General features: G+C 36.5%; 1 protein-coding gene across 6 annotated transcripts in view; it reads left to right on the top strand.

The window, feature by feature from the left end:
• Positions 1-25,368, top strand: part of NBEAL1 (neurobeachin like 1) — an 85,166-nt gene that overhangs the window by 22,669 nt on the left and 37,129 nt on the right. For 4 of the 6 annotated variants that reach the window (XM_064660662.1, XM_064660663.1, XM_064660664.1 and 1 more), the window contains 19 exons: positions 2,020-2,181; positions 3,485-3,566; positions 3,755-3,882; positions 4,737-4,819; positions 7,122-7,207; positions 8,717-9,023; positions 9,993-10,099; positions 13,090-13,176; positions 14,618-14,701; positions 16,212-16,310; positions 16,415-16,995; positions 17,597-17,729; positions 18,312-18,431; positions 19,649-19,952; positions 20,857-20,942; positions 21,366-21,455; positions 23,532-23,700; positions 24,667-24,800; positions 25,178-25,337. In XM_064660662.1, coding sequence (XP_064516732.1) covers positions 2,020-2,181; positions 3,485-3,566; positions 3,755-3,882; positions 4,737-4,819; positions 7,122-7,207; positions 8,717-9,023; positions 9,993-10,099; positions 13,090-13,176; positions 14,618-14,701; positions 16,212-16,310; positions 16,415-16,995; positions 17,597-17,729; positions 18,312-18,431; positions 19,649-19,952; positions 20,857-20,942; positions 21,366-21,455; positions 23,532-23,700; positions 24,667-24,800; positions 25,178-25,337 — 3,002 coding nt within the window. Of the gene's footprint in view, positions 1-2,019; positions 2,182-3,484; positions 3,567-3,754; positions 3,883-4,736; positions 4,820-7,121; positions 7,208-8,716; positions 9,024-9,992; positions 10,100-13,089; positions 13,177-13,560; positions 13,658-14,617; positions 14,702-16,211; positions 16,311-16,414; positions 16,996-17,596; positions 17,730-18,311; positions 18,432-19,648; positions 19,953-20,856; positions 20,943-21,365; positions 21,456-23,531; positions 23,701-24,666; positions 24,801-25,177; positions 25,338-25,368 lie in introns of those variants that run through there. The other 2 variants (XM_064660666.1, XM_064660667.1) reach the window with 2 other exon arrangements.

Raw genomic sequence — 25,368 nt, 5'->3', positions numbered from 1 at the left:
TAAAGTTCTTTCTCTTTTTTTGAGGCAGGGTACCAGCAGCCAAATAAGAATGTCAGTTAAGATATGATCTTTGACATTTCTTTTTTTCCTTTCTTTTTTTTTTGGAATACTTAGTTTAAACAGCCAGTCTTGTTGGGGAGAATTGGTACTACATGTCAACAAATGTAACTTTTAGATTTTCCTGGAGGTATAGTAGTAATTTGCTCTGGGGTGGAAAAAAAAGTTTGATTATTACTATTTATTTTACATACTCTATAGTATTCAATTTCAGGAATCTCAATTAGGATTTCTTATGCTGATCTCACATGAGGCACTGAATTCTCATGGGTTGTGCAATAGCACAGACAGGCAGCTACTGCAGAGAAAACATTCTTTGGGATATGAGGCATGAAGGGTATGCTGTTTGCTATCTTGTAAAGCATTTTATGATCTTACTGAAAAAGACTTGTTGGCCATTTTAGGGAAATAACTTTTGGATATATGATTTCAACTGTCAAAAACTGTGGCCTTCCTAATACTGAGAGGGCATAATCAAAATCTGAAATACAAAAGCTGAGTTATCAGATTATGAGGAACCATGGTTGTAGTTCCAGAGAGTGTGGATCTCCTGGCATCTTGAGGGGTAAAGTTGCTATCAGGGAAATTAAAATTTCATTCTTCGTATTTGTGTTGGAAAAAAGCAGTTGCTCTCAGTTTTGTGGTTAGTGTCTCTATCAGTTTAGAGCCTATAGGCACTATAAAATTTGTGCCACAACTTTCTGACTCCCTTGCGATTCTGAATCCCAGATCTGAAAAGCATATTGCACAACTCTGTGAAGAGGCAAGGAAATGAACAGTATGTGGTCCTCTGTATAGGTACAGGTAACACTTGTTTTCTAGGATAGAAGAGCTTGCTGTCACTTACACCTGTCTGGATGTTTTACTAAATTAGGTCTCCATTTTTCCCTTCTATATAGACTGCCTTTTTGATGTTAGAAGCTGAACAATGTATTGTACCCCATTTGCCTCAAATAATAGCTATCACAGTGTATAGTGTCAGTCACTGCATTTCTCCACACTTTTTGATGCTTATTCTTGCACAGATCTGTGTATGCAACTATCATATTAGTGAGTTTTTGTGCTAGATGAATTTTTATGGTTATGTTTCCCCTGGCTTTGCCCATGTTGAAGGCTTTTGTAAGCTGTAAGGCTCTTGCTTTTGTCTTACTTTTCCTGTGTAGAGTTCATAGAAGATGTGTCAGAAGCTGCTGCCAAAAGCTAACTCTTTTTTGCATGTGCTACAGCAGATAAACAGTCTTCATCCCAAAGAATGTTCTAACAGATCTGTATGTTTCTATACTGTTGCAAAAATGTGTTTCCATATGGTTGTTCCTGGATTGTTGGTGTATTTGGTTGTATTCATGGGGTTTTTTCCCCGTTCTTTTCTTCATGTTTTGGTTCTCACTGATGTATTTCTAAAAATGGTTTAGTTCAGCAAAAAAACAATAGGCAAGATAATTTTGTACAGCTTTTTGAAATTTATGTAAGAAAGACGTGAGGTTCACTGTGGGTGAATACTAACTGGGCTTCAATAACTATGTAATAATTGACACCTCATTTATTTGGACACTTTTAGTCTTCAGTAGACAGTTGAAAATCTTCCCCCAAATGTGTTACGTTGTTTCATTCCATTGTGGCTATCCTTTTCCTTACTTAGGGATTTCCCAGGCTACCTGTTTACCTGCTGAAGATCATGCAATTTCTTTGTGGCAATTAAGGCAGCTCATTGCATGGAGGAGCATTTAGGAATCCACTTATTGAATTTCCACACTTTTTTAAATGCAGTTCATTGCTGGGGTAAAGAAAGCTCAAGCTGGTGTATTGCCACCAGACATTTTCTTGTGGTTCATTAGAAACTGTGAACTGTCAGTTTGGTGCCCTTTCCTGTGGAACTTTGCTGGAACACTACATGAGTACATGAAAATTGATTCCTACTGTGTCATTTGTATTAACAATTTTGTGTCTGTGTTTTCTCATTAGAGTGGATGACATTCCACCAGGAATATCACTGCTTCCTGATAACATTCTTCAGGTCCTCAGGCTCCAGCTGCTACAGTGTGTCCAGAAAATGTCAGATGGCCTAGAAGAGCAGCAGCAGGCTCTGTCACTTCTACTTGTGAAATTCTTTATCATCCTTTGCAGGTATTTGTTCTGATTGTTACCTCAGCAATGCTATTATTTTGTTTAAGAAATCTTGACACAGCCTATAAATATAGATTCTAATGACACATACAGTGTGATTTGATGTCTTCCAGTAGAAACAGAGAAATACCACTTCTCACAATCTTCAAATTAAAGGATGAGGGAATAAAAGAGAGAAGGATACAATGCAATAATCTTAGCAATAATATTTGCTATGAGAAAGGGAATAGAAGGCCTTAAGGTGCTAGATTCTCTGTAATTACAGAAGATAAATCTATGGGAATTTAAGATATGAGGTATTGGTATAATAAATACTTCTAAAAGAAAAAATACACTCTAACAAGTGTTAGATATGAAATAAGTTGAGAGAATTGTACAGGAAGAACTGTTTCACATTTTTAACATGCTTAGCATTCCAGAAACAGCTTATGAAACTTCTATTACACTATTAATGCAGCTGATTTCCTTCTGAAACTTCTACACTGAAGCAGTGAATAAACTGCTTTTAGAGATCTATTCCTCACTATTTCTTCAGTCTTCTATTATGAAGTGCATTGAGAGAGGAAAGGAATAAAATATAATAGGGAACCCCCTTTTCTCAGAAGTATTTGAGGCAGCATTTTTGAGTCCTTTAGTTCTCCTTACCTCTGAAACATACAGAGAGCTGTGTATGGCAGTGTTTAAGTATCCTGGGATTTTAAGTATAAGCTGAGTACCTGGTGATAATGTGTTTTTGAATTAAACTGTTGTCAGCCTTACTTGCTGAATAGTTCTCCTTACATCATCACTTTGGTATCTGATCTTTGTGACTTGTCCTCAAGACTGAGAAATTCTTTGTCGTTGCTTTATTTATATTCTAAAATAATTTATTAGGTGTTTGTTTTCCTCGGGAGAATTTAAAGTGTATAAATGTTTCTAGGTATATGTTTGCTAAAGTTTTAGAAAGTGTATGCACTAGTAATGTGGGAGAAGTGGAAGTTATTGTCTTTTATCAGATGCCATTTCTGAGCTTTCTATTTAGAGTGTCCTGGGAATCTGCTTAACCTCTGAAACCCCAAATTCCGAAAAGAATTGGCCTACAGCAGAGTGACTTGAGCCTTTCTTCCTGTTAGATGAAAACTTGTGAGCTTTGTTACTGTGACAGAAGTAAACACTTAAGTACATGCAGTCTTTTGGAGAGTATTTTTTAAATGCTAGTATACTTTTGTATGTTTTAGCATTCTGTCTATAATCAAACATTGTTTGAACTAGCTTCAAATAGTACACTGTGTACAATTCTGTGGCTTTTATGTCATATTCATAGGAATTTGGCTAATGTGGAGGAGATTGGGATGTGCTCATACATTAACCACGTTATCACCATGACTACGTTATACATTCAACAGGTACGTGGTTAACAATTCCCATCAGTTATTTTTGCCCTCTGATACTTCCTGTTCCTGCTTATCTGATCTACTATTTCAACAATAGTGTTCTGTGGAGAACAGTTTGTGGGTCTGAACTGCTCTGGAGGTGATTGAGATTAATTTTCAACGTCTAGAAATTTTCTGACTGCAGCTCTCTTTTTTTTCAGTTAAAAAGCAAAACTAAAGAAAAAGAAGTGGCAGATCAGACCCCCATAGAAGAATTTGTGAGACATGCATTGGCTTTTTGTGAAAGTCTCTATGATCCATATCGAAACTGGAGGCAACGAATTGCAGGGTATGCTTGGACTAGGACAGGATTGTAAACACTGTGGTTTAGGATAACTTTAACCATGAATCAATAGAATCACACCACAGAGAAGTGTTATGCTTTCTGAAATTGGATAGGGTTTAAATAACTTTTTAAAATTATAATATATTCACTGGCAGTCTAGAAGTTAAAAGTTAAAAGAAAATTAAATTTGAGGGTATACTAAGTGGTGTTTGGTTGTAACTGACAGTCACAAAGGTCCTGTTGTTGCTTTCTCCTTTTAACAACTGGCCCATTTTTCTAAATGGGTGGAACAAAGAAGCCAAGAGAAAAGTAGTATGCAGACCTGATTGAATTAGGGCAAAAGAAGTTATTTGAAGCTCATAGTATAGATATGTTGCATCTTTGAAAATAAGTTTATAAATGTATCAATAGAATTATAACCCTTTAATTTGATGGTTCCCTCTCACTTAGTGAATCCATAATAATGTTTTGTGCCCATTTCAAATTGCATGGTTAAAACATTTTGCAGTCCAGCTGATGGCTTAGTTACAATAAGCATGGAATAAGCATGGAATAAATAAGAGATTGCTGGCTTCTTTATTTTTTAAAAAACCCAAATCATTTTGTAAAATATTAAGCCATTTCTAGGTGAAACAGAACAGTGAATACAGAATTAGCTGTGATTCATGTTTTCAGGGTGAAATACTACTTCACTATGCTTTGTCATCCTGTAGGCAAAAGATAACTCCTGATTTTTGGCAGTTTTCTACTATAAGTCCTATTATAATTTACTATTATGAGTAATAAATTAAAAAGTATGTCATAAACAAAGTATCATATCTAATTTCTTTGGTGTATGTTTTTTAATGTAATTGCAGACATTTCCTTAGTACAGTTGAAAGGAGCAGACAGAAGTATAAACCAGCTTCCCTCACTGTCGAGTTTGTCCCTTTCTTTTACCGTAAGTATCACTAACAGCCTCTTTAAAATAGTCATCTTTAGAGGACTGAACTTAGTGATCCTAAGTAACTTTCTCCTAAGAATACCTGACAGTGTAAAAGCCCCTCACTTTCTGAGGCTGAGTAAAGTGGGTTACTTTGGTTGCTTGTTTTTTGCTCAGTGTCACTATCTTGCCATTCCCCCTCTCATCTTTGAAAGCCTTTTTCTTTTTTTTCCAGACTTTATTTTAGTGCCCAACATGGTTTAATAGGGTTGGTTCTGTGAATTGCCAACTTTTCCATTTATTAGTGAAAATAATAGCGCACATAAGGTTCCTGTAGCAACTGTGCTGATAACTCTTATGGAAAAATAATCTTAGAAAAGTGTTCCTGCATTTTTGTCTCTTTAATATGATTTAACAGCCAGAAAGAATGGAGCTCTGTGCCATTCAACTAGCAAATGCTCCTTGGGCTTCAGTTTGGGAAACTCCTCTGTTTTCTCTCTGGTTAAGTCATTAAATATCATGATGCCTGCTTTGGGATTCATGTGTTCTTACCATTATAGATTGTTTGTGTGGAAAAGAAGGACTTGCATGTCCATATTCTGTACTTAAATCTCAGGAAGGTGGGATGCCCAACTAGTTTGCTGGTTTAGCATACTGAAGTGATAGTGCCAACAGAATTGAAGCAGCAGGAACAATATTAAGAGATGGGAAGTGAAGGAGTGAAATCAGCCCTTTTTGCAGCTATCTGTTTTTAATTGAAAATAAAAAAGGAAGATTCTATTCCTAGAGTGGCAGCGTTTATGAATTTGATTTTTCTAGGTTTGAGTCACAGCTCCTGTTCCTTGAGATTCAATCGCTATGTGCATAAAATAGGATAGTTGCCAAAAAGACCAAATTGCTGATGGCACTAAAATGCCATTATCTATGTGTGAGAGCACTGGAAACCCACTCTAAAGACTGCTACTGAGGAGTGTCATCTGCAGGTTCTCTCCATTCGGTACAGTGCGCTGTGGTTCCTCCTGAATCCCTTAAATATTATAGGATGTGACTGAGCTAAAGTTGTGCTGATTAGCAGACAAATGCTCATCTGCTTGTTGGCCACATGACAGAAAAGACAGAATTTGCCAAGCATGTGCTTTAGACATTCTGCCATGACAGGACTAATTTGAAGGTTTTTAGTCTACCCAGCCTAATGATTTATTCACAATCTGCTAGGTACTGCTTTTTTATATTTGTCTGAGATTCTCCAAAAGATTCAGAGGCTATAAATTAAGGGAGTGGTGGTACTAACACCCTAACAATGTGATCATCTAAGCTTTGTTTAGTTTGAAGAACAGATTTAAAAACTAGCTCTGCAATTTTCTTTTAAAACAGGCTTATACCTTCAGTATATAGTCAGAAATCTTACTTGTCAATAACTAGTACTTGTCTTAAAGGTCATATTATTATTTTAATGCATATAAAAATCTCATTTTCAGTTTATAATGTTTCTTTAAAGTCTCAGTTTTTACAAACCCAAGTAATTATCAGTTTTATTTTACAAAGTTATTGGAAGTTTTACAATAGTTAATTCCAAAAAATAATCAATTGTAGTTTGTTACAGCTACTTGTAGTGTAGTTTTATTGCTTTTTAAAAAATATCCAGGTTATATTTATTGCTAAGAAGAGTTCCTGAGGCTGATTGTAACTAATTTATATCAGATATGGCATGAGAAGAGATGCAGGATAACTGCCTTTAAAGACTGCTAGAAAGGTTACAGACCTGCATGGGATTTGCTGGGAAGTTTGGCTTTAAGGGAGCAAACTCAGGGACTGTTTTTTTGAGCTACCTGCACTGTATATGGCATCAGACTTTCCATGCCAAAATTGCTCTCACCTTTGTCATGCTTGATAACTGGTTGTGTGTTAACACATCTTTCTGTTTCCCATTAGTAGGGACAAGATGAGCTTATTTTACATTATAAATCAAGACCAATGGCTGTTGTGTCTATAGTTCTGTCAGCCTTCATTGAATGTTTTATGCAAGCTGAAGGTCTGGCCCTGAGAATTCCTGATAAACGTGGTCATGTTATGTTACTTTGATAATGCTAGAATTGATGTGTTTGTGTCTAACTTACATAAAAGAAAGTGGAGATTATATAGTTGATTTTATTTTTTTTTTAATTTGTATAATGACAGGGAATATAGGCAGGTTTTTTTTTTTTTTATTTCATTTGTTGGTGGGTGTTTTTGGTTTGTTTTTCTTTTTTTTGAGAGGAAAATTTTGGTAAAATTTATGTGACCAGAATAAGAAATTCTTCTTTTTATTTACTCCAATCAGAATGCTTTCAAGAAAGTGAACATCTCAAGGAAAGCCTGAAATGTTGCCTGCTGCATCTCTTTGGAGCTATTGTGGCTGGTGGTCAGGTAAGGATGTTCTAAACCCTTTTCAGCTGCTGAAGCCTCCAAATGTCTGTTCCTTGCTTAAGGCTTTTAAATACCTCATAACCCATAAATAAGAAGAATTTACTATTGATTATGAATTGTTTCTATCTTAAGAATTTTGGGATCATTCTGTGCAGTAGTATCTAAATGCTAAAAGCTGAGTCTTGCTTTCAAATAACAGTAGAAGTTTGCCTTTTATAATAACTACACGTTCATATGAACTTACTGTAGTATTTAAAGTGGGTAACTAGATTAGGAATTTCCACCTGCGAAGATGAAAGTTTTGTAGCAACACATGAAGTTGATCTCTCTTACTTCCAAGGTTGAAAGTAAACTGTTTCAGTAAGAGGCATGGGGCCCTTATACCTTGGAAGTGATTTAAAATCTTTGATAGAATATGAAGAGGATATTCATCATCATCAAAGCCACATCCACTTTCTCAGTTGACTTCTGTAATATCCTGTGTACTCTGGTCACAAGCAGATGTTATTTCTTATGATCCTGAAGAAAGAGTGTTTTAAATGTTATCAGGGAGCTGCAAAGCCAAGCAGTGCTCCATTAGGGAAGGCGAGCTGAGACTGAGCAGGAAGGCCAGACAGGCAGAGGCAGTTGGCCTAACTGGCAAAAGGTGCAGTCTCACTATACCTGAACAAGGTCTGGTGGTTGTAACCAGGGTCAGCCAGCCCAGACCACTAGACAAGTCTGTAGTGATGAAACCTAATATCAAGCCAGGAAGTCTGGTCAGCATGTCAGAGTCTAGTGATGGTAACTGGAGTCAGTCAAGAGGCCATAGGTTGCCAGCCCCATCCAAAGTCATGAGGCAGTCTAAGGTCAAGCTGGGCAGTCAAGTCTGTGAGTCAGATTCAACAGTACATGGCCAGGCACGGACATGGCTGCAGTGTAGCTCAGGCAGGTAAAAGGTTGAGAGCCAAAGCTTGAATGCAGTTCCCTAGAGAGGGCAAGAAGTCCCTGACAGGGCTTCTCAAAGGTCTCTACAAGCCTGGGCTCCTGTCCTAGATTTAAGGTGCCCCTGAGCCTACGCAGTCAGGCCTCCAGGAAGAAAGGTGAGAAGAGTGCACTAAGGGCCCAGACAAATATTCGCTAATTATTATGTTCTTATTGCTAATTCTAAAGTATCATGAATCTATCTGAAATGAAAATTCAATTTAAAGTTTACCTAGAATTAGCAGTTTATTGAGGCTACTTTATATGAATTTTGTAACATGTTTTAAATTATATTTCCTTTTCCATATAAGCATTCTCTTTGAAAGAGAAAGCTTATTTAAGTGAACAAGATGGGATGCATTTCATCTGTAGCCATCAACATAATCCAATTAGAATGTTTCACGTTTATTTAAAAACTACAGGGCATTAATAGACATAATAATGAATGTTTGATGATTCAGATAATTTGGGTAGACACTGCTAGTTTGAAGAGGTTTAATTTTTTTTAAAATTCATTTATTATTATTTTTGCCTGATGGGTTTCAGAGGAATGCTCTTCAAGCAGTATCTCCTGCCACCATGGAAGTCTTGATGCGTGTTTTAGCAGACTGTGACAACTGGGATGACAGAAACCCTGAGGAAGTGAGCAGGAAGGCAGAGCTGACTCTGAAGTGCCTGACAGAAGTTGTCCATATCCTTCTAACCAGCAGTTCTGACCAGCGTCAAGTGGAGACAAGTACAATATTGGAGAACTATTTCAAGTTGCTTAATTCAGACCATTCCGCTTTACCGAATGCGAGGCGATGCAGGCAGTGGGAGAGCAGATTCATAGCACTACAGATCCAAATGCTGAGTGAGTACCCAATTGTCCAGTTCCTTGAAATATTTCTTGACAATAACTCTATAGCAAGTAATGATTGGGCCATGATAGTAATATCACTGAATGTTCTACCAAAAAATGTTCACTTGACTAAGCAATTGAAAATTTTCTAACATTTCTTCTTTGATGTTCCTTTACATATATTCTAGTTTAATCATTTACTATCAAAAACCAAACCGAAACAAACAAAAACACCCCAAGAAAACCCCCAGAAGTGATATCATATTGCTACCATTTAACCAGTGTCAAGGTTTGTAGACTGCCAGTATCCATGAAAAAAGAAAAATGTTGCTAGGCAACAACTGACACTCGTCAGCACTTTAGTAATGGCAGAATAAGACTGTTCTGTAATAAAATACCCATGTGGTAGCTGTTTTGTGATAGTTTGCTTTTCAAATGGCATTGTTCTAAGCATTGGCCAGAAGTAATAGTCTGAAACAATTGGGTTTAAATTTTTGGATAAGAATTCAGGGATTTGTTTTTTCCATTTTGATGTTCAGAATGGGAAATAAAAGTACTTGTTTTTCCATACTTCCTCAAATACTAAAGAATAGTACTGAGGCTGTGACGAATACTACAGTATAAGGCTGCTGTAGAATGCAGAGTAAAGCAAGTCTTCACATGCTTTAAAAAAAAGTAATGCTGCTCATGTGTTCAAAACTGGCAATGACTTCAAACAGAGCTCCAAAACAATCAAAGATATTCATTAGCTGAATTTTTCTCCAGATATAGTAGGTTATGTGGCAATTTTTACGGCATCAAAATGTTCAGCTCTAGGCCTAGTGATCTGTGCTTAAAACATGTCCTTCTTGATCAAAGAATGTAGAGCATATTGTTTGTATATTTTTTTCCCTATGTTTATTATGTAATGTGCAGAAAAAAATGCTTGATGGATTTGGCAAGTGTTTTGTCTTTGATGCCAGTTCTGTTTTAATTTTCTAGATACCATCACAGCCATGTTAGACTGCACAGATAGGCCTGTTCTGCAGGCAATTTTCCTTAACAGTAACTGCTTTGAGCATCTCATTCGACTGTTGCAGAACTGCAAGGTACGTTTTCCCTTATCAAAGTATGTTTAACAGAACCTGTCTTGTAATACTGCAAGTATATTAATTATCTTTTCGTCTTCCTTATGAAATAGAAGCAATTTTAAAGTGTCTGCACACTGAAAGTGAAACTTTGGATGAGTTAGAGCCACTAATGCCATGAAAGATCTCAAAGATCCAAGTTGCTCTAAAATCTGTTTTTTATTGCTAATGAAGTAGAGGTGTTTCTTGTCTGTCTTGTGATTAAAGCAGTGAATGCTTATTTTGTGTCCTGAGCAAAATACCTTTACAGACCCCATTCAGTCTCTAAAATCTGTTACAGTAGTTACTGGAAACAATCCCCCCTGCCTTTTTGTTTTGGTTTATGTTGTGAGGGGTTTTTTTTTCATTTGTTTGTTTCTTTTATATTCTGTCACTGGATTGCTAGGAAGTCACAACTGCTGCCAGATGGAGGTCTGAACTCTAATTTCAGAGGCATATTTTTCCATTAAAAAAATCTTGCTAGTGTGCCATTGTAAGTGTTTCAAAATATGAGTCCTGTGTGTAGCTGACATAAAACATGAGATCAAGCTGTTAAAAATGTTCTTTGATTGTTCTTTTTCTACATAGGATTTAGTGGTTTTGTCTCAATCCCAGATGGTCATAATTGGCAAACTAATGTCTTTCACTGATTGCTTTGTAGATTTTATTTTTCCTTGCGTAAAAGAACATAAATATGATATAACTGGAATATTTTTTTCTCTTTTTGTGATATGTGGGTGACAGAGCTGTTTTGAGCTCTTTCGATGCTAGATAATTTAATGCTAGCTACAGTATGCAATTTGTTTCTTAATCCATTTAGATTTTGGATTAGAACATATTTCAGTGCAGTGATACATTAAAAATAAATGTGTTTGGATTATGTCTTAATTGTAATTATATTCAGTGACAGAATGCCAATTGACTTGCACTGTTTTGAGTAGTGTTTGTAATTTTATTATCTTCTCCTGAAAATACATTGTTTGACCTTTCCATTCTCCTCCTCTGTTTGGGAATCTCTGCCTATTTTTGTACTAACCTTGTACTCTATAAGAAACTTCAAGAAACTTCCCTTTTAGTTTCTTCTGAAGTCATCAACAGTTTATCTGTTTGTGGAGAGTCCAGCTGTGTTCCTGCTCTCATAAATAAGTGGTGGAATTTAAGAAAGCAGGAACAGCTACTCTATTTTTGCAGCTTGCTCTTATTATTTTTATTCTGCCTGTAGATGTGTCAGAAGATGCGCCCTTTTAAAGTTTTTTCCTGTGATACTGTCTCACATATCACTGTGAGTGACTGGGTATCAGTACTTCAAGTTTGCTACATTGTACACTTATTTTAACCTTTCAAGGTCAAAATACCCGCAAGGATGAGAAGTAGGGAGAGGATAGAGATAGGGCAGGTGTTACAGTATATTTGTATTTTCAAATATACAGTATCTTAATTCTGAGTGTTGTTTTTCGCCTGTGATATCCAAAGAGATGGACTGTAATTTAGAGGTATCAGAAGGTGCTTATTCTGTTCTGAGAGTCATTTAACAAAGTTGTTTGTCAGTGCTGAATTTTTTCTTGTCTGTTAAACTCTCTCAGAGGTCAGACTTTGAGTAAAGCACAACAACCTCTAGCAGTATGCCTGGTTAAAAAAAATAATTTTGAACAGCTTTTTAAATGGAAGGATTAAAGCCATATGGACATTGTAATAATCTATTTTTCCTTTTCACAATATATATTATGAGAAATGAAGTAACTCATGAAAAATTCGATGTATTTTTTTTTTTATGTCTGCTTTTGCTTCTGTTTAATGTTCTTATTCTTAGTTGTTAACGTTAGAGCCCTCTGAGGCATATTATAGTTATTCTGCACTGTTAAGTGCTCTTGACTGTGATGTACCTTTCAAAGTGACTTGTGTTTCTAACCATGTGCTTTCACACCTATGTAAGTCAAAGCAATATCTTAAGTGTTGTCCTTTGTTTTGCCCTAATTTACTGAAGTTGTTATTCTTCAGAGAGACTGCCTAGCAGATAATGGCACAAAATATGTGTTTGTGTGGGGTGGGGTAAGACAAATGCTTAGTTTTTATCGCTAAGAAACACTAAAAGAAAGTGTTGTTTCCCTTTTTTTTTTTTTTAAGGGACTTTTGAAACGTTTTGGTCAGGGATTTTTTTAACAGCGTGGTAGAAACTTAGAAGGAGGTAAATTTAAGTCCTGATTAGGTTACAGCTAAACTTTGCACACAAGTTGACTGCAATCAATTATGAATTTGGGTGAGCTTTAAATTTACAAATTCAGGAGCTGACTAGGAATCCAGCTACTAAAAACAGAGCAGTTCCTTTGCTAAAGATGCAGTATAGATTTATGTTTGATTTAAAGCTATTTACAACCTTCCTGATTCTTAGGATGATGTCAGATATTTTGCCTTTCTTCCTGATCTAAAGACTGTGTACCCCAGAAATTCTGCTACTGTGCTGTTGGAAGATTAAATTATTCTGTCTAGGTATCTTCAGCCTTCACCTAGGATGAAACATAAGTAGAAGGTGGTGAAACATCTGTATCCATTTCTTTGCTAATGCCTCACTGTTGTCTTTATTTCTCACAAGCAAATTTTTGAGAACCTCCTGTCATCTTGCATGTTGTAAATGAAATTAGAGATGCTAAGCTGGAGACCAATAAAAATTCCAGATAGATCTCTTTCCTTGTCTCAGCAATTATATATTTTCTTTTTTTTTTTTTTTGAGCTAAAAAAGTAATTACTCTTTAGAAAAAAATACAGTGTAATCTTCAGTATTAAGAATTAACAGAAGACTAATAATAATGGAGGATTGCATCTCACCAGTGTGAGAACACTTTCTTTTTTTTTTTCCTTTTTTCTTTTTTTTTTGGGATGTGAAATACAAACCCAAGGCAGCCTCCAGAGGTTTGGCTGCAGGTAACTGTTTAATGTGCAATTATTTCCATTATTCTTGTCTCTGTTTCTAACAGCTGTTTTTAAATGCTAACAATAAAGTCGCAGACAAGAGTGAGAAAGACCTTACCAACAAATTACTGACAGAAATGAATGAGGACCAGGTACCTACCTAAACTGTATTTTGCTTCAATCAAAGTCAAGCCACAATCACAGGAAAATTGATTCCTGTGCTTCACCTTAACCATCCTACTTAAGCCTTCTGCAGCAAGCTGAACTTGTGTTGCTGCACACATCAGTATTTCCTGTCTCTCAGAAAATGATTTTTCTGAATAACAGATTGAATTCAATCTATGTTTTATTCATCTACTTCAAACTGCAGATATTTGCAATAGACTGGGCCTCAGTTATGCTTCTTTTAAGGAAAAGGTGAAGTACATGAATGGAATCCAAATCAATTCTCTCAACCTGGTGGTGATTTTTTTTCCCCTCGTTTTCTTCTTTTTTGCTTCTTTGTCTCAGCACTGTGGTGTTTTGGATTCTGGGGCCTTGTTTGTGAATCTCAATGGTTGTTTGGTGTCCTGATTCTTTGCTTGTCATCAAGAACAGATGTTCACAAAACAATGGACAGGCTGAATCAGGGAGGTAGGAATAGCCTGTTGTTTTACTTTTTCCAAATATTATGGAAAGTTTCAAATGCAAATTGTTGTATTAATTTTATAGTAGAATTATTTGTTCTGATTAAAACTGTAAAGAAATGCTAAATACAGGGGATGGTAATCTACAAATTGTGATTTTTAACTAATAGCTTTGGCTTTTTTGGACACAGCACAACGCTCTAACCGCATCTAAATGTTTCTTCACATCTAACGTGGTCTTCTAATCCTTGACATTTGATTTTCAAAATATGTCTGAGATGCATATAATATTCCAGAGATGATGAAAACAGTACATTTGTTTGTACAGTGTTGCTAATTAGGCTTACAGATGGATGCAAAATAGTGCTCCAACATTTTTGTTCTTAAAACCACCATAGAAATATCAATATAGACAAGAATTACAGAAAAAACCCTCAAAGGATTGCTTAAATTGGAGAGAGAGGTGTTGATCAGTGCAATGAGACTATGGGTGAGGTAACCACCTAACTCTGACTATGTGACTTACCTCTTATAATTTGTGTGTTTGTGTGCTGCATTGGTGTGTAGGGCCTTGGATGGAAAAGAAGACACTTTATATGAACTGCAGGTGCCTGATTGTCCAGCAGCACACACACACATACTGCAAGAGATTTCCTGATTGTTTTCCTCCCTCCCTCTTGAGGTTGTCCATTAGGCGCATGAGGAAAACTTGTTTGTCCTTTAGAATATTTGAAGTGCAGCGTGTGTTGTGAATGCTTCTCTCCTCTTGAAGTATGTGGATAGTTGTCTACCGTGGTGTAATTCCTTGTAGGCTGTGGGGTTATGAAATCTTGACTGGTGGGGAGATGATTTTTGAAGCATGTTGCCAAACTCTTGGTTTCCCTCCTGGCAGGAGGGCACAGTACACATTTTGGACCTCAACCGTCTTTGGACATTTGTTTATGACTTCTGTACCTGCTACTTTCAGGTGTTTCAGGGACACCTGGACTCATTGGCAGTATCAACCATTCAAGCCCTCACAGCAGTAATGCACAAGTCTCCAGCTGCAAAGGTAACAGTATATATGCAGAGGTCTATTTGCAGTAGGCCTCTTGATCTTTTTTCCACTTAGTGTTTTTATCACAGTATCTTGATGGATCTTCCTAATGAAGATGAGCAGATTGTGGTCACACATTCATGACAGATAGCTGATTAGAATTCCTTATCCCTTTATATGTGTCTAGTGGCTGAACGCTGAGTCATCTTTCTATCAAAACTGGAAGATCAGAGTATAGTAGCAGTTGGAACTTTGTAAAGGAAAGTACATTGTTACTTGTCCCATGACTACGTGGGGTAGACTTAGTGGGTATTTGCAGGAATTTTCAGGCAGGAGTTTGTGTTGTAGTTTTATCATGGTTTTAAACTAACCTAGGACAGTACTGCTGTCCAAATGGTGGTCTTGCCATTCCCCTGCCCTTCCTTGGTAGTTACTCTTGTGGTTTGATAAATGGATAGGTTGTGGTTAGTTTGTGATTCTGACTGGAAGCTAAGCCCATGGAAAAGTAGTGTATTTATTCCTGGATTGCTGAGTTCATTAGATTCTAGCCTTGGTTAAATGATTCCCTGGCCTTGGCACAGGGAAAGAGATGTGGCTGCACAGTATGGTCTAAAGGAAGAGTGGGAGTCATCTGATTTTATTGCTAGTTGCAGTACACCCTGAGGGAAAAACAGCAGGGTCAGTTATGCTCCTCCAGAGCCTTATTCAGGGTGCTTATTTCTCCACTGACTCTGGAAAGCCTGAAAAGAGTTATATGTTGGAGATGAGAACTGCTGGGATTCACAGAGGGTCAACAGAGTTTTCAGTTGTACTTCTGCTGCAACATACATTTTACCTAAGCAACCACCTCACTTCTGATGACAGATTTATTATTTTTAAAAAAATAAAATTAATTTCAGTGCAGAATACAGCCAGGAGAAGAGTATCCATTCCATATGATGTGTTGACTGTTTATTAATTAAACTATAAATATAAATGGATGCTACATCTTTAACTTCACTGGCTGATTTAATATTTTTCTCTTGATGTAAAAATCAATTAGTTTTCAGAAGAACTTCCTTGGAACACTTTTCTAATTTTTTAAAGTGTTTAGGATGGGTGGTTTTTAATCAACTGATCTAGGAGAATCTTTGACTGAAAGATTAATATTTGAATACTTCTAATTCTTAATGTAAACATTTCATGCTATAGTTTGCACTAAAAAACAAAGCTATTAGTTCTTTGTGATAGTTTTAACATTTGGATTATACCGAAGCAATTATATTTTTGTATAGGTAATTACTAAAATATTACTTTGAACTTTTATTTGTTTATCTGTGTGCTGCAGTGAGATCCTTCTCATCTGTAGCATTCTAGAGACAGTACAATGGATATGTTATCAAAAAGAGATTTCTAACCTGTACAACATTTTTATAGCATTCTAGTTATTATGTGTCTAATATTTTGTTAAATTAGAACCTGCTGCAGTAGGCGAGCAATTTTTGTCCATTTTATTTGTTAGTGAGACTGGGATTTTTATCCTCAGGAAGTCTTCAAGGAGAGGATTGGCTATGCACACATATATGAGGTACTAAAATCACTGGGTCAACCCTCACGGGAATTGCTGGAAGAACTCATGAATATGGTGAGATGTCCTTGCTTTGAAAGCAAAAACGTTTACGTCCTTCAAAATTACTTCTAGCCCTATTTTATTGTTATTTCACATCTGAATTCTCTGCTGTTTCTCAGGCTGTTGAAGGTGACCACATGGCTGTTGGGATACTAGGCATTAGTAACGTTCAGCCCTTATTGCTGCTCATCCAGTGGCTTCCAGAACTCGAATCACATGAGCTGCAGATTTTCATCTCAAATTGGTTGAGGCGAATCTGCTGTATTAACAGACAGAGTCGTGCCACATGTGTCAATGCAAACATGGTCATCCGGATCATTGAGACACTCAGCTCCCACTCTGCCCTCCATTGTACTTGTGCAGAGAACCTGATTGCCCTTCTGGGCTCTTTGGGGAGCCAGTCAATGGGCTCAGAAGAACTGCTTCAACTGATACGGCTCCTGAGGACTGAGGAGCCCAGAGGAGCTCACCCTTACGTGGTTCCAGTGATGCGAGCCATCCTGGCGATGGCCCGGAAGCAGGGCATGGCCAGTGCCTTGCAGTACTTCAACTTGCACCACAGCATGGCCGGGATCGCTGTGCCAGCAATCCATAGGTGGCCGGGCTCTGCCTTTTCTTTCAACGCGTGGCTCTGCCTTGACCAGGACCGGGTGGACCCCAGCACGACCAGCAAAAGTGGCAAGAGGAAGCAGCTCTATAGGTATAGTTACTATAATTACTTCAGCAGCACTAATCTAGGTCATCTGTTCCCCATGGCATATGGTGCCCTGTGACATGTGGTGCTTCTGCTTATCTTCATAGAGTGCAATACATAATGCTTAGTCTGTGAAAGGGAGCAGTTTCATCTGTCACCAGAGCCAGGTTATGTTAAAGAAATAAACGTGTAGTTTCTCTGTTATAATGTTTATTGTCTACAGTTCAATATCCATAACTCCAAATTGTGTTAAGGTTCACTGCTTAAACAAAACAACATTAAAAAACAAAAACCAACCCCCTGAAAACCCCACTCTATTTTTTGTATAAGAGCACAATGAAAAGGACAACTTCATAGTGCTTAAATAGTGGCTGTTGACACGAATGGTTCTTGATATAATTTAACTTTCTGGCTACTAACATTCAGCAGTAAACAGCATGTCTTCTGTTTGGTTTTTTTTTTTCATAACAAGAGTAACAGCTAGTCACATAGTAAATATTGGACCAACAACAAATGACTTAAGTTGATTCTCTCCTTAATGAAAGTACTGTTAGGTGGTAGTTTTGATGAAGCAAGTTCTATTGTCTGTTTTGTTCTCTTTCTATAGCTTTTTTACAGGAAGTGGTATGGGGTTTGAAGCCTTTATTACGTGCTCTGGGGTATTGGTGGTTGCAGTTTGCACAAAGAGGGAATATGCAACAGTGATGCTGCCTGACCATTGTTTTTTTGACTCTCTCTGGGTAAGATTTGATACTGACAAACACTGTGTTTAGGATAGCTTGGAAGTCCAAGTTCTATTTTTTGGTTATTTTACAAATATATATCTCAATAATTCATTGCATAAGAACAGATTTAATTTCAGATAATGAAAGTAATTTTCATGTAGATGAGTCGTTGATGGAGCTAACTTATGCTTGTGTTACTAGGCATTTTTTATTATTAAGCTGGTTACAGCATTAGAGGTTTTTTTATATTAAATTATAACAAGCATAGGTGACTGTGGTGCTATGTGAATATATAAACTGTCCTGCTGTGTTTCTCCCTTACCCTTTTCTATTCCCATACTTAAAGTCTGATGTACATTATTATGGAAGAGCTGTATCTCTTTCCCTTCAAAAAACTCACTCTTCCCTTACATGTAAACATGTTTGCTACTTTTAAATGGAAGGAGCCAATAGGTGGTCTTATCTTCTAGTTCATGCTTTGGATTTATTTTATTAAGTGGTTTCCTCCCCAGCCTAGTAGAGATCAAGTTAAATAGTTCCATATAGTCATTTCACTGTTTTTAATAATGACTTAATTATTTTATATTGCTTAACCAGCACAACATAACTATTGTTCATGTGCCTGGAAAGAGGCCCTTTGGTCAGAGCCTTGTGTATATCTACGTCAATGGACAGCAGAAGGTCTCTGCCCCACTTCGATTCCCTGCTATGAATGAAGTAAGTTCCCTTCTGAGTCATACCCCTGTTGGGATGAGCTCTCACAGATTAATGAAAATATAGGTGCCATTTTTAATTTGGAAATTGTGTAAGAGTTTAATAGCTTAGCCTATTGCTAATAAGCTTCTGTTCAACTTTGGACACTGTCCAAACTATTGTTTTGGAGTGTAACTAATGTAAGTAACGCTTGTTTAGTCATCTCAGTTTAAAAACAAACCAAAAAACCTCACTAGATGACCTCGATTAAATTGTGAGGTTTTCCTCAAAATAATTGCCTGAGCATATTGACATTATGGTTAAGTTATAAAACATCAGAGCTCTGCCAGTAGGATTGATGTAACAGCACTCAATAAGGAATATTCCCTGTTGTTTTCAGTGGTAACTTTTTTTAATTGCATTTTTTAATGTTTCCTTAACTATATACTAGTCTTATACCTGCTTTGCTAACTGGATAAGCAGTTTATGTGCAGTTAATCCAACTATTTTGAATGTGCACAAATTTAGCCAAAAAATACACTAACCCTCAGAATGAGTGTATGTCATGTTTGGTTTCCTTTGTAAGCATTGTTCATTCTTTTTGTGGAACAAATTTATTTTAAACTGGGCTACAGCACTGAACATTCTTCCCTCTTTTGTAAGTTCTAATTTGATATTTGTTAGGTATATTGAGCAAACAGTTAAATTGGATGCCGTCATAGTAAAATCAGTATAAAACTTAAAAATGAGAGTAAATGTAGTTTTCCTTGGAAGATAAAACTGGATTTTGGCCTACCTGTAGAATAAGTGATGTAAACATCAAGGTAACTAAAAGTGAGGTAATTAAGCTTACCATGAGAGCATCTATTTTAGTGGAATGACTAATAGGAGAAATGTACAGTAACAGATACACTGGGCTAGTATTTTGGAATATAATCCAGAAAAGGAGTATTTATGAGGATATCTGGAGCACTGTCCTTCCTGTCTGTGCTCCTGCCAGAGGTCACACAACAGTTGGAGTAATCAAATTACTCTTACTTGGAGAAAGGGCATTCTCTGCTGTTGTGAAAAGTGGATGCTCTTTTTCTTTTTTTTTTCCCTAACGTTTTTCGGGGCTTGCCAGAACTTGTTGCTCTTGGTTTAATTTATTTAGTTCAGTATTGCTAGATATAGTCTTCAGATTTAGAGTGTAGATTTACAGTATGTGTTTCATTTTCTTTCTTCCATGTATGACTCTCCAGTCTTTTACTTCTTGCTGCATTGGTTCAGCTGGTCAAAGAACAACAACTCCTCCTCCATCTCAGATCCCAGATCCGCCTTTTTCCTCCCCAGTTATGCCCCATCGGACATCACTTGGGGGCATTCTCTCTACAGGGAGTTGGGGTGGGGTGCTTGGGAAACCAGAGCTCATCACCAAGATGATCTCAGCAGGGACTCAGGACAGTGAATGGGGGTGTCCAACATCTTTGGAGGGCCAACTTGGATCTGTTATCATCTTTCATGAAGCACTGCAACCTTCTCAGGTGAAAGCATTATATTTAGCAGGTAAGTGGTGATTGTAGTGGCTTAGTGGAATAAAAGGAATGAGTTATGAACAAGACCCCATTGAGCTTTGCTCTATACAGACACATAACGAAGAATTTACAGTCCAGAAACCTTTAAAAAATAAACTTAAAATTTAATGATAAGTATTGTATGAAGCTTGATTTAAAAATGTTATATTTACATAAGCTCATCTATTTATCATATGTACAGACCTGCCAAAATCAGAATGTTAGGTAGTATTTTCACTTGTAAGTTCTTAATTTTTGCTGCTGTTTGCCTACATGTAAATTTACAGTTGAGGCTCCTTTAAAGTATTGCACTTGCTATGTTAGGCCACTTTAAATGATCTATGCTTGAGGATTTTTCCATAAGAATTAATTATTAAGTGGTCATTTAAAAAAAAAATACACTGAAAGTTATGTCATACAGTTCAAAGTGTTAAGGTATTAAGTTCCATAATGACTTGAGGTTGTTAGAGATTAGCATTAAAACATTTGTATCGTATCAAGGAAATATTTTGTATTGATAAACAAAACGATCTTGAGGGTTACTCATTTTTGGGCATCTGGGCTTGATGACAGAGATTAGTGACAAATATGAGATAGGTAATTGTAAAAATAAACATTAGAGCTGTTTGAATGTATAAACCCCCCTGTTTTTCGTTGTGTAGTTTAGCTTTTCATGAAGAATGTAATTGTTTTTAAGCAGACCCTATGAAATAAATTATTTAAGTCATAGAGACTCCTTCAAAGCATGTCTCAAATAGATATGGTTCAGACTGTCCTATTTGTTGTTGCAACAAATTGTAGCAGTATAAAATTTGTAAAGAGCAACATTAATATCCAGTGGACTCTTGAATATATGTTTTATAAATATATAATTGTGTATATATAATTTGTTATAGGTCCAAACTGTTTAACTCCATGGAAGTCTCAAGAGGCTGAAGTAGCAGATCTCCCCAGTAAGGTGCTGCTTCATTATACACCAAAGGTATGAAACAGTACATAACTTCTCTTTGATTTCACAGTGTGGATGACTTCTGGAATATGTTCTAGATGGTCTTTGTTTTGCTATTGCTGTTTCATAGAACAGATGAGTGTGTCCTCTTTACACTGTGGTTATTATGGCAAGATAAGGAGCTGTGAGAGCTTTCTTAAACTGTAATCTTCTGCAGACATAGTAGGTTTTGTCCATGTTTGGCTAAAGGACAGAATTATTTTGTACAGCATTGAATGTCAAGTCTCAGATGACATATATGATGTTCTAAGGATTTCGCATTGTTTAAATACTTTAATATCAACACATTGGCACTAACTTCCTGAAACACATTAACCATCACTCTGAAATGTCATGTGTTCAAGGATCTGTAACTTGTTTCCTAAAAGATACCTAGCTGCTTTGTTTGTTTAACAGGCCTGCAGAAGCCCAATTTGTCTTGATCTGTCTGCAAACCTTTTACATGGAAGACTAACTGGAAACAAAGTAGTGAACTGGGACATCAAGGTAAATGCATTCTGAAGAAGCAGAACCTGATGTAAACAAGCCAGTGGTTGTGTGCATTCACCTAATTTTTGGAATGCTGGAAATTATTAGCATAATGCAAATTATATTTAGCAGATACAGCATGTTTTTATAATGAGAATTAATGAGATAATGCTGTAGCTGGAGTAGTATTGCATTTACATTGCATTTATTGAGGACTTACAAGGGCCACTGTTTTTACTGTCACAGTGTATGAAGATGTTTTGTGATAGCTGAGTAGTCTTCATAATCATGTTCAATGCATGTAGTGTACTGAAAGCATTTTGTCATCTCTAGGGAATTTTGTGATTTTTTCTTGTAATCTTAAACTCTGAATGAGATTAAGATTAGTAGGGTTAAGTTAACACTTGTGACTTGTCAGTAGAATACTACATTTTTTTCTCTTGAGGAATAATTTACAAACAAATAAATATGAGCTGGTTTTTTTTGACATTGAACAATCAATTGTACTAGAAAACTAAGTAATAAGGAAATATTCTTAGAACAACCCTATGCGTATGCACAGTGCATGTCTCCACAATCACTTATGGACACTAATGTTAAGAAAATTCAGACACTTGGTAGTTAATTTTGCTATGATATGAGTAGTTTGCAAATACTGCAATTTGTCCTCTTTACCCAGTAGTGGGAGAAAGGAGGGATGAGAAGTGTTTATATCTCTAGCTTTATGGAAAAGCATATTGTGAGAACAAGTCTTAGCGGAATCATTCATTATCAAACATGATGGGGTTTTGCACCATCTTGAGGTGGACTAGAGAGGAAAAACTACAGGAGCTCATGAGGAGATAGGTACAGCCTAGAAGGAGCTACAGCTACTGCTGTCCTGTGGTTCAGGCAGATTTCTGTTTTCCAACTTTGATTTCTTTTTCCAAAATTCGCAGGTCTGTGGTGCCTTTTGTTTTGCACAACAAACACAGAAATCTTCATCCATGAGATAAATTTTGCAGATTTAAAAACATCATCTTAATTTCACTTTTCAATTTGTTTAACCTCACCTTAATAAATATGGACTGGAGAAAGGGCATAATAAAGACACATGGAGTGGAGTTACAACTGAAAAAGCAGACAACAATGCGGAGGAAAGGGGTGATTTTTTCCACTTGTCTACAACATTTCTGACTGGGAAGGGAGAGTGATATCCCTCCCATGTTTCTAAACTGGCATAGAGGATGTTGGGGTTTTTTTGGCTGTTAAATTTTACTCTGCAGTAGTTTTCGTTGGACTAAGCTGGGACTAAATGAGTAGGCGTCTCTGACTAGCTTGCTGAGACCTACATTTTGAATTGAAGTGGTGGTGAATCACTTCTAGAAATCTTGTGATTTGAATGTGTTACACCTTACCACAAGAAGCATTGTTCGAATCACAGAATCAATTAGGTTGGAAAAAACATCTGAGATCAACTCCAAGCTATGACCAAACTCCACCACGTCAACTAGATCATGGCACAAAGTGCCACGTCCACTCTTTGCTTAAACACCTCCAGGCACAGTCTTGTGCCATCCCTGCTTGTGAGGAGGAGGGGGAAAAAGGGGTCTTAGGAGACTTGAATTTTAAGGAGAGACTTAGAATTGACATATGTGTAAAGTTATTTTAAAAAAACAAAATTAAATTTTATTATTTTTTAACTGCTTGAAGTTGAAATCTTGCAGGAATATGATTAAAGCAGATGTGTATAATCTTACAGGCTTTTCTTACTGCTTACTGCAAGTAACTTAGAAATCAGAAAATATATTTTTTCTGTTTTTCAAATATATTTAGCAGAAGATTCTTTCTGAGATTTGTATCCTTCAGTTTCCCGTGTTTATATGGGGAGAGGAGGAAGGAAATGTAAAAATACACTTTCAAAACAAGAACTGACAGGAAGGCTCATATGTAATTGTGATGGCTAAAACCTGGGCAACTCTGTTGTTAACCTGTGAGACATTCGGATTGATTTGTGATTATGTTAGGTTTCCTGTATTTGGAGTAAACTTTTGCTACGTAGTTTAGGAGATTTCATTTATGGTGATGTGTTTTCTCCCTTTTCTCTTGATTTAGGATATGATCAACTGTATTGGTGGAATGAATGTGCTGTTTCCATTGCTGGAGCAGATCAGCTTTCTGGGTGGACAGATGCCTGAGAAATCTGAGGGGGAAACTTTACCTCCAGAACTAGTAACTCCTGTAGAAGGAGACTGGGTGGTGTTCTCATCCACAAAGGCATCAGGTAGGAAAGTGCAGTTGAACTGAAATAATTTTTAAGCTTGATTTTAAAAGTCTTTTTGTGAATGACAGAAGGCTGTTTATTATGTGCTGGATTTTCCAGATCTATATGAAGCTAAAAAGGCTCTTTCTGTTCCTAGATATCTGACATGGATACTGAATACCAGGAATTCAGCACTATGTAAAAATAATATAATATATTTCAAGTATAGCTATATTTAATAGCCTTCTTTTTCTTTTACAGCAATGTAATAGTAAGTCATGAAAAGTATGCAGTTTTTTAATTTCTGTTCTGATTATTTTGAGAAATTATGTGTGATGTAAAACCTACTAATATCGATAGAAGAAGCTTTCCTACAACTTAAGTGCTGGATCACACAGCAGCATCAGAACAGTACTGTTTAGCCTTTAGCCAAATTTTTTTTCTTAGTAAAGTGTTCAGACTCCTATCTCTTCCATTTGACACAGTCCAATTTTAGTATTAAAATTAAAAGAAATTGAAAGAAAGCCTTAAGAATAGATTTTTTTTAACTTTGCTAATATTGAAACTTAACTTTGGCCTTAACAGAAACCAGGGTGATATCAGACCTTGCAAGGGAAAATAGCTTTTTTTTTGTTGTTGTTGCTGTTTCAAATATGATGTGGTGAAGTAAAAAAAATAGATCTTTTTCTCTCTAATTTTTTTGCATACCATGGCTAGAAAGTGTCAGTTTGCAACTACAGAGGGAAAATAACTTCAGCATGTGTAAAAGATTGTAACAAAGAAGTTTGTAACCTGCAGCCATGGGTGAAGCAGCTGAAATGAGTACTGGGATCAGTTTGTTCTGGAGAGGCATGGAATGAAAGGAGTTGAGAAGTTCAGGAAATAGTGAGGAATACAAACACTTGATTTTACTGTTTCCCCTCTACTTTTATGCAGTGATCCAATGATAAACCATAAGACTTCTGCTACCATTGTTCTGTTTTGCAGAAGCACGTCTGGAGAAGAACATAGTTGCAACTTTTATCTTGACGATAAAACACTTTATTCAGAGACATCATGTTAATCAAGAAAATCTCATTCACTCCCATGGAGTTGCCACCCTAGGTGCCTTGTTACAGAAGGTGAGAACTTGAAACATCCTTTAGTAATGAATGTCATGGATGAAGTCCTGGTTGCTTTTGAAACATAGCCAGGATATGAAGGTCTTCAGAGGTCCCTTAGCAAATGCTCTTCTTTCTTGTGTTTCTGAAACAAAAAAGGTGTGAGAAGTTGGTCTTGATCTGCAAAGTGAAATCCAGTGTTTTGTCTTTTTAGCATCTTCTGCTTTTTTGATATAGGTACTGCATTTTATGGTTATTCAAACCAGACTAATTTTGTTTCTTGTATTGTTTTAATGGAAGCAGATGTTGCTGTAGAAGATAAACTTTATTTTTTTTAAACAAAATCTTATTAGGACATTCAATATTTTAAGTGCTAACACCTGTTGTTATTTTGCAAGGTGCCAAGCATCTTAATGGATGTGAATGTACTGATGGCTGTACAGTTGTTGATAGAACAAGTCTCAGTAGAAAAGAACATGCAGCTTTTGCAACAGATGTATCAACACTTACTTTTTGACTTCAGTATATGGAACAGTGGTGACTTCCCCTTCAGAATTGGTGAGCTCTTGGACTTGGGCAACTGTGCAAA

This window comes from Pseudopipra pipra, chromosome 7 (assembly GCF_036250125.1).
Source record: "Pseudopipra pipra isolate bDixPip1 chromosome 7, bDixPip1.hap1, whole genome shotgun sequence".
Lineage (NCBI taxonomy): Eukaryota > Metazoa > Chordata > Aves > Passeriformes > Pipridae > Pseudopipra > Pseudopipra pipra.
The sequence above is the reverse complement of the archived record's forward strand: the minus strand, read 5'-3'. Positions and strand labels throughout refer to the sequence as shown.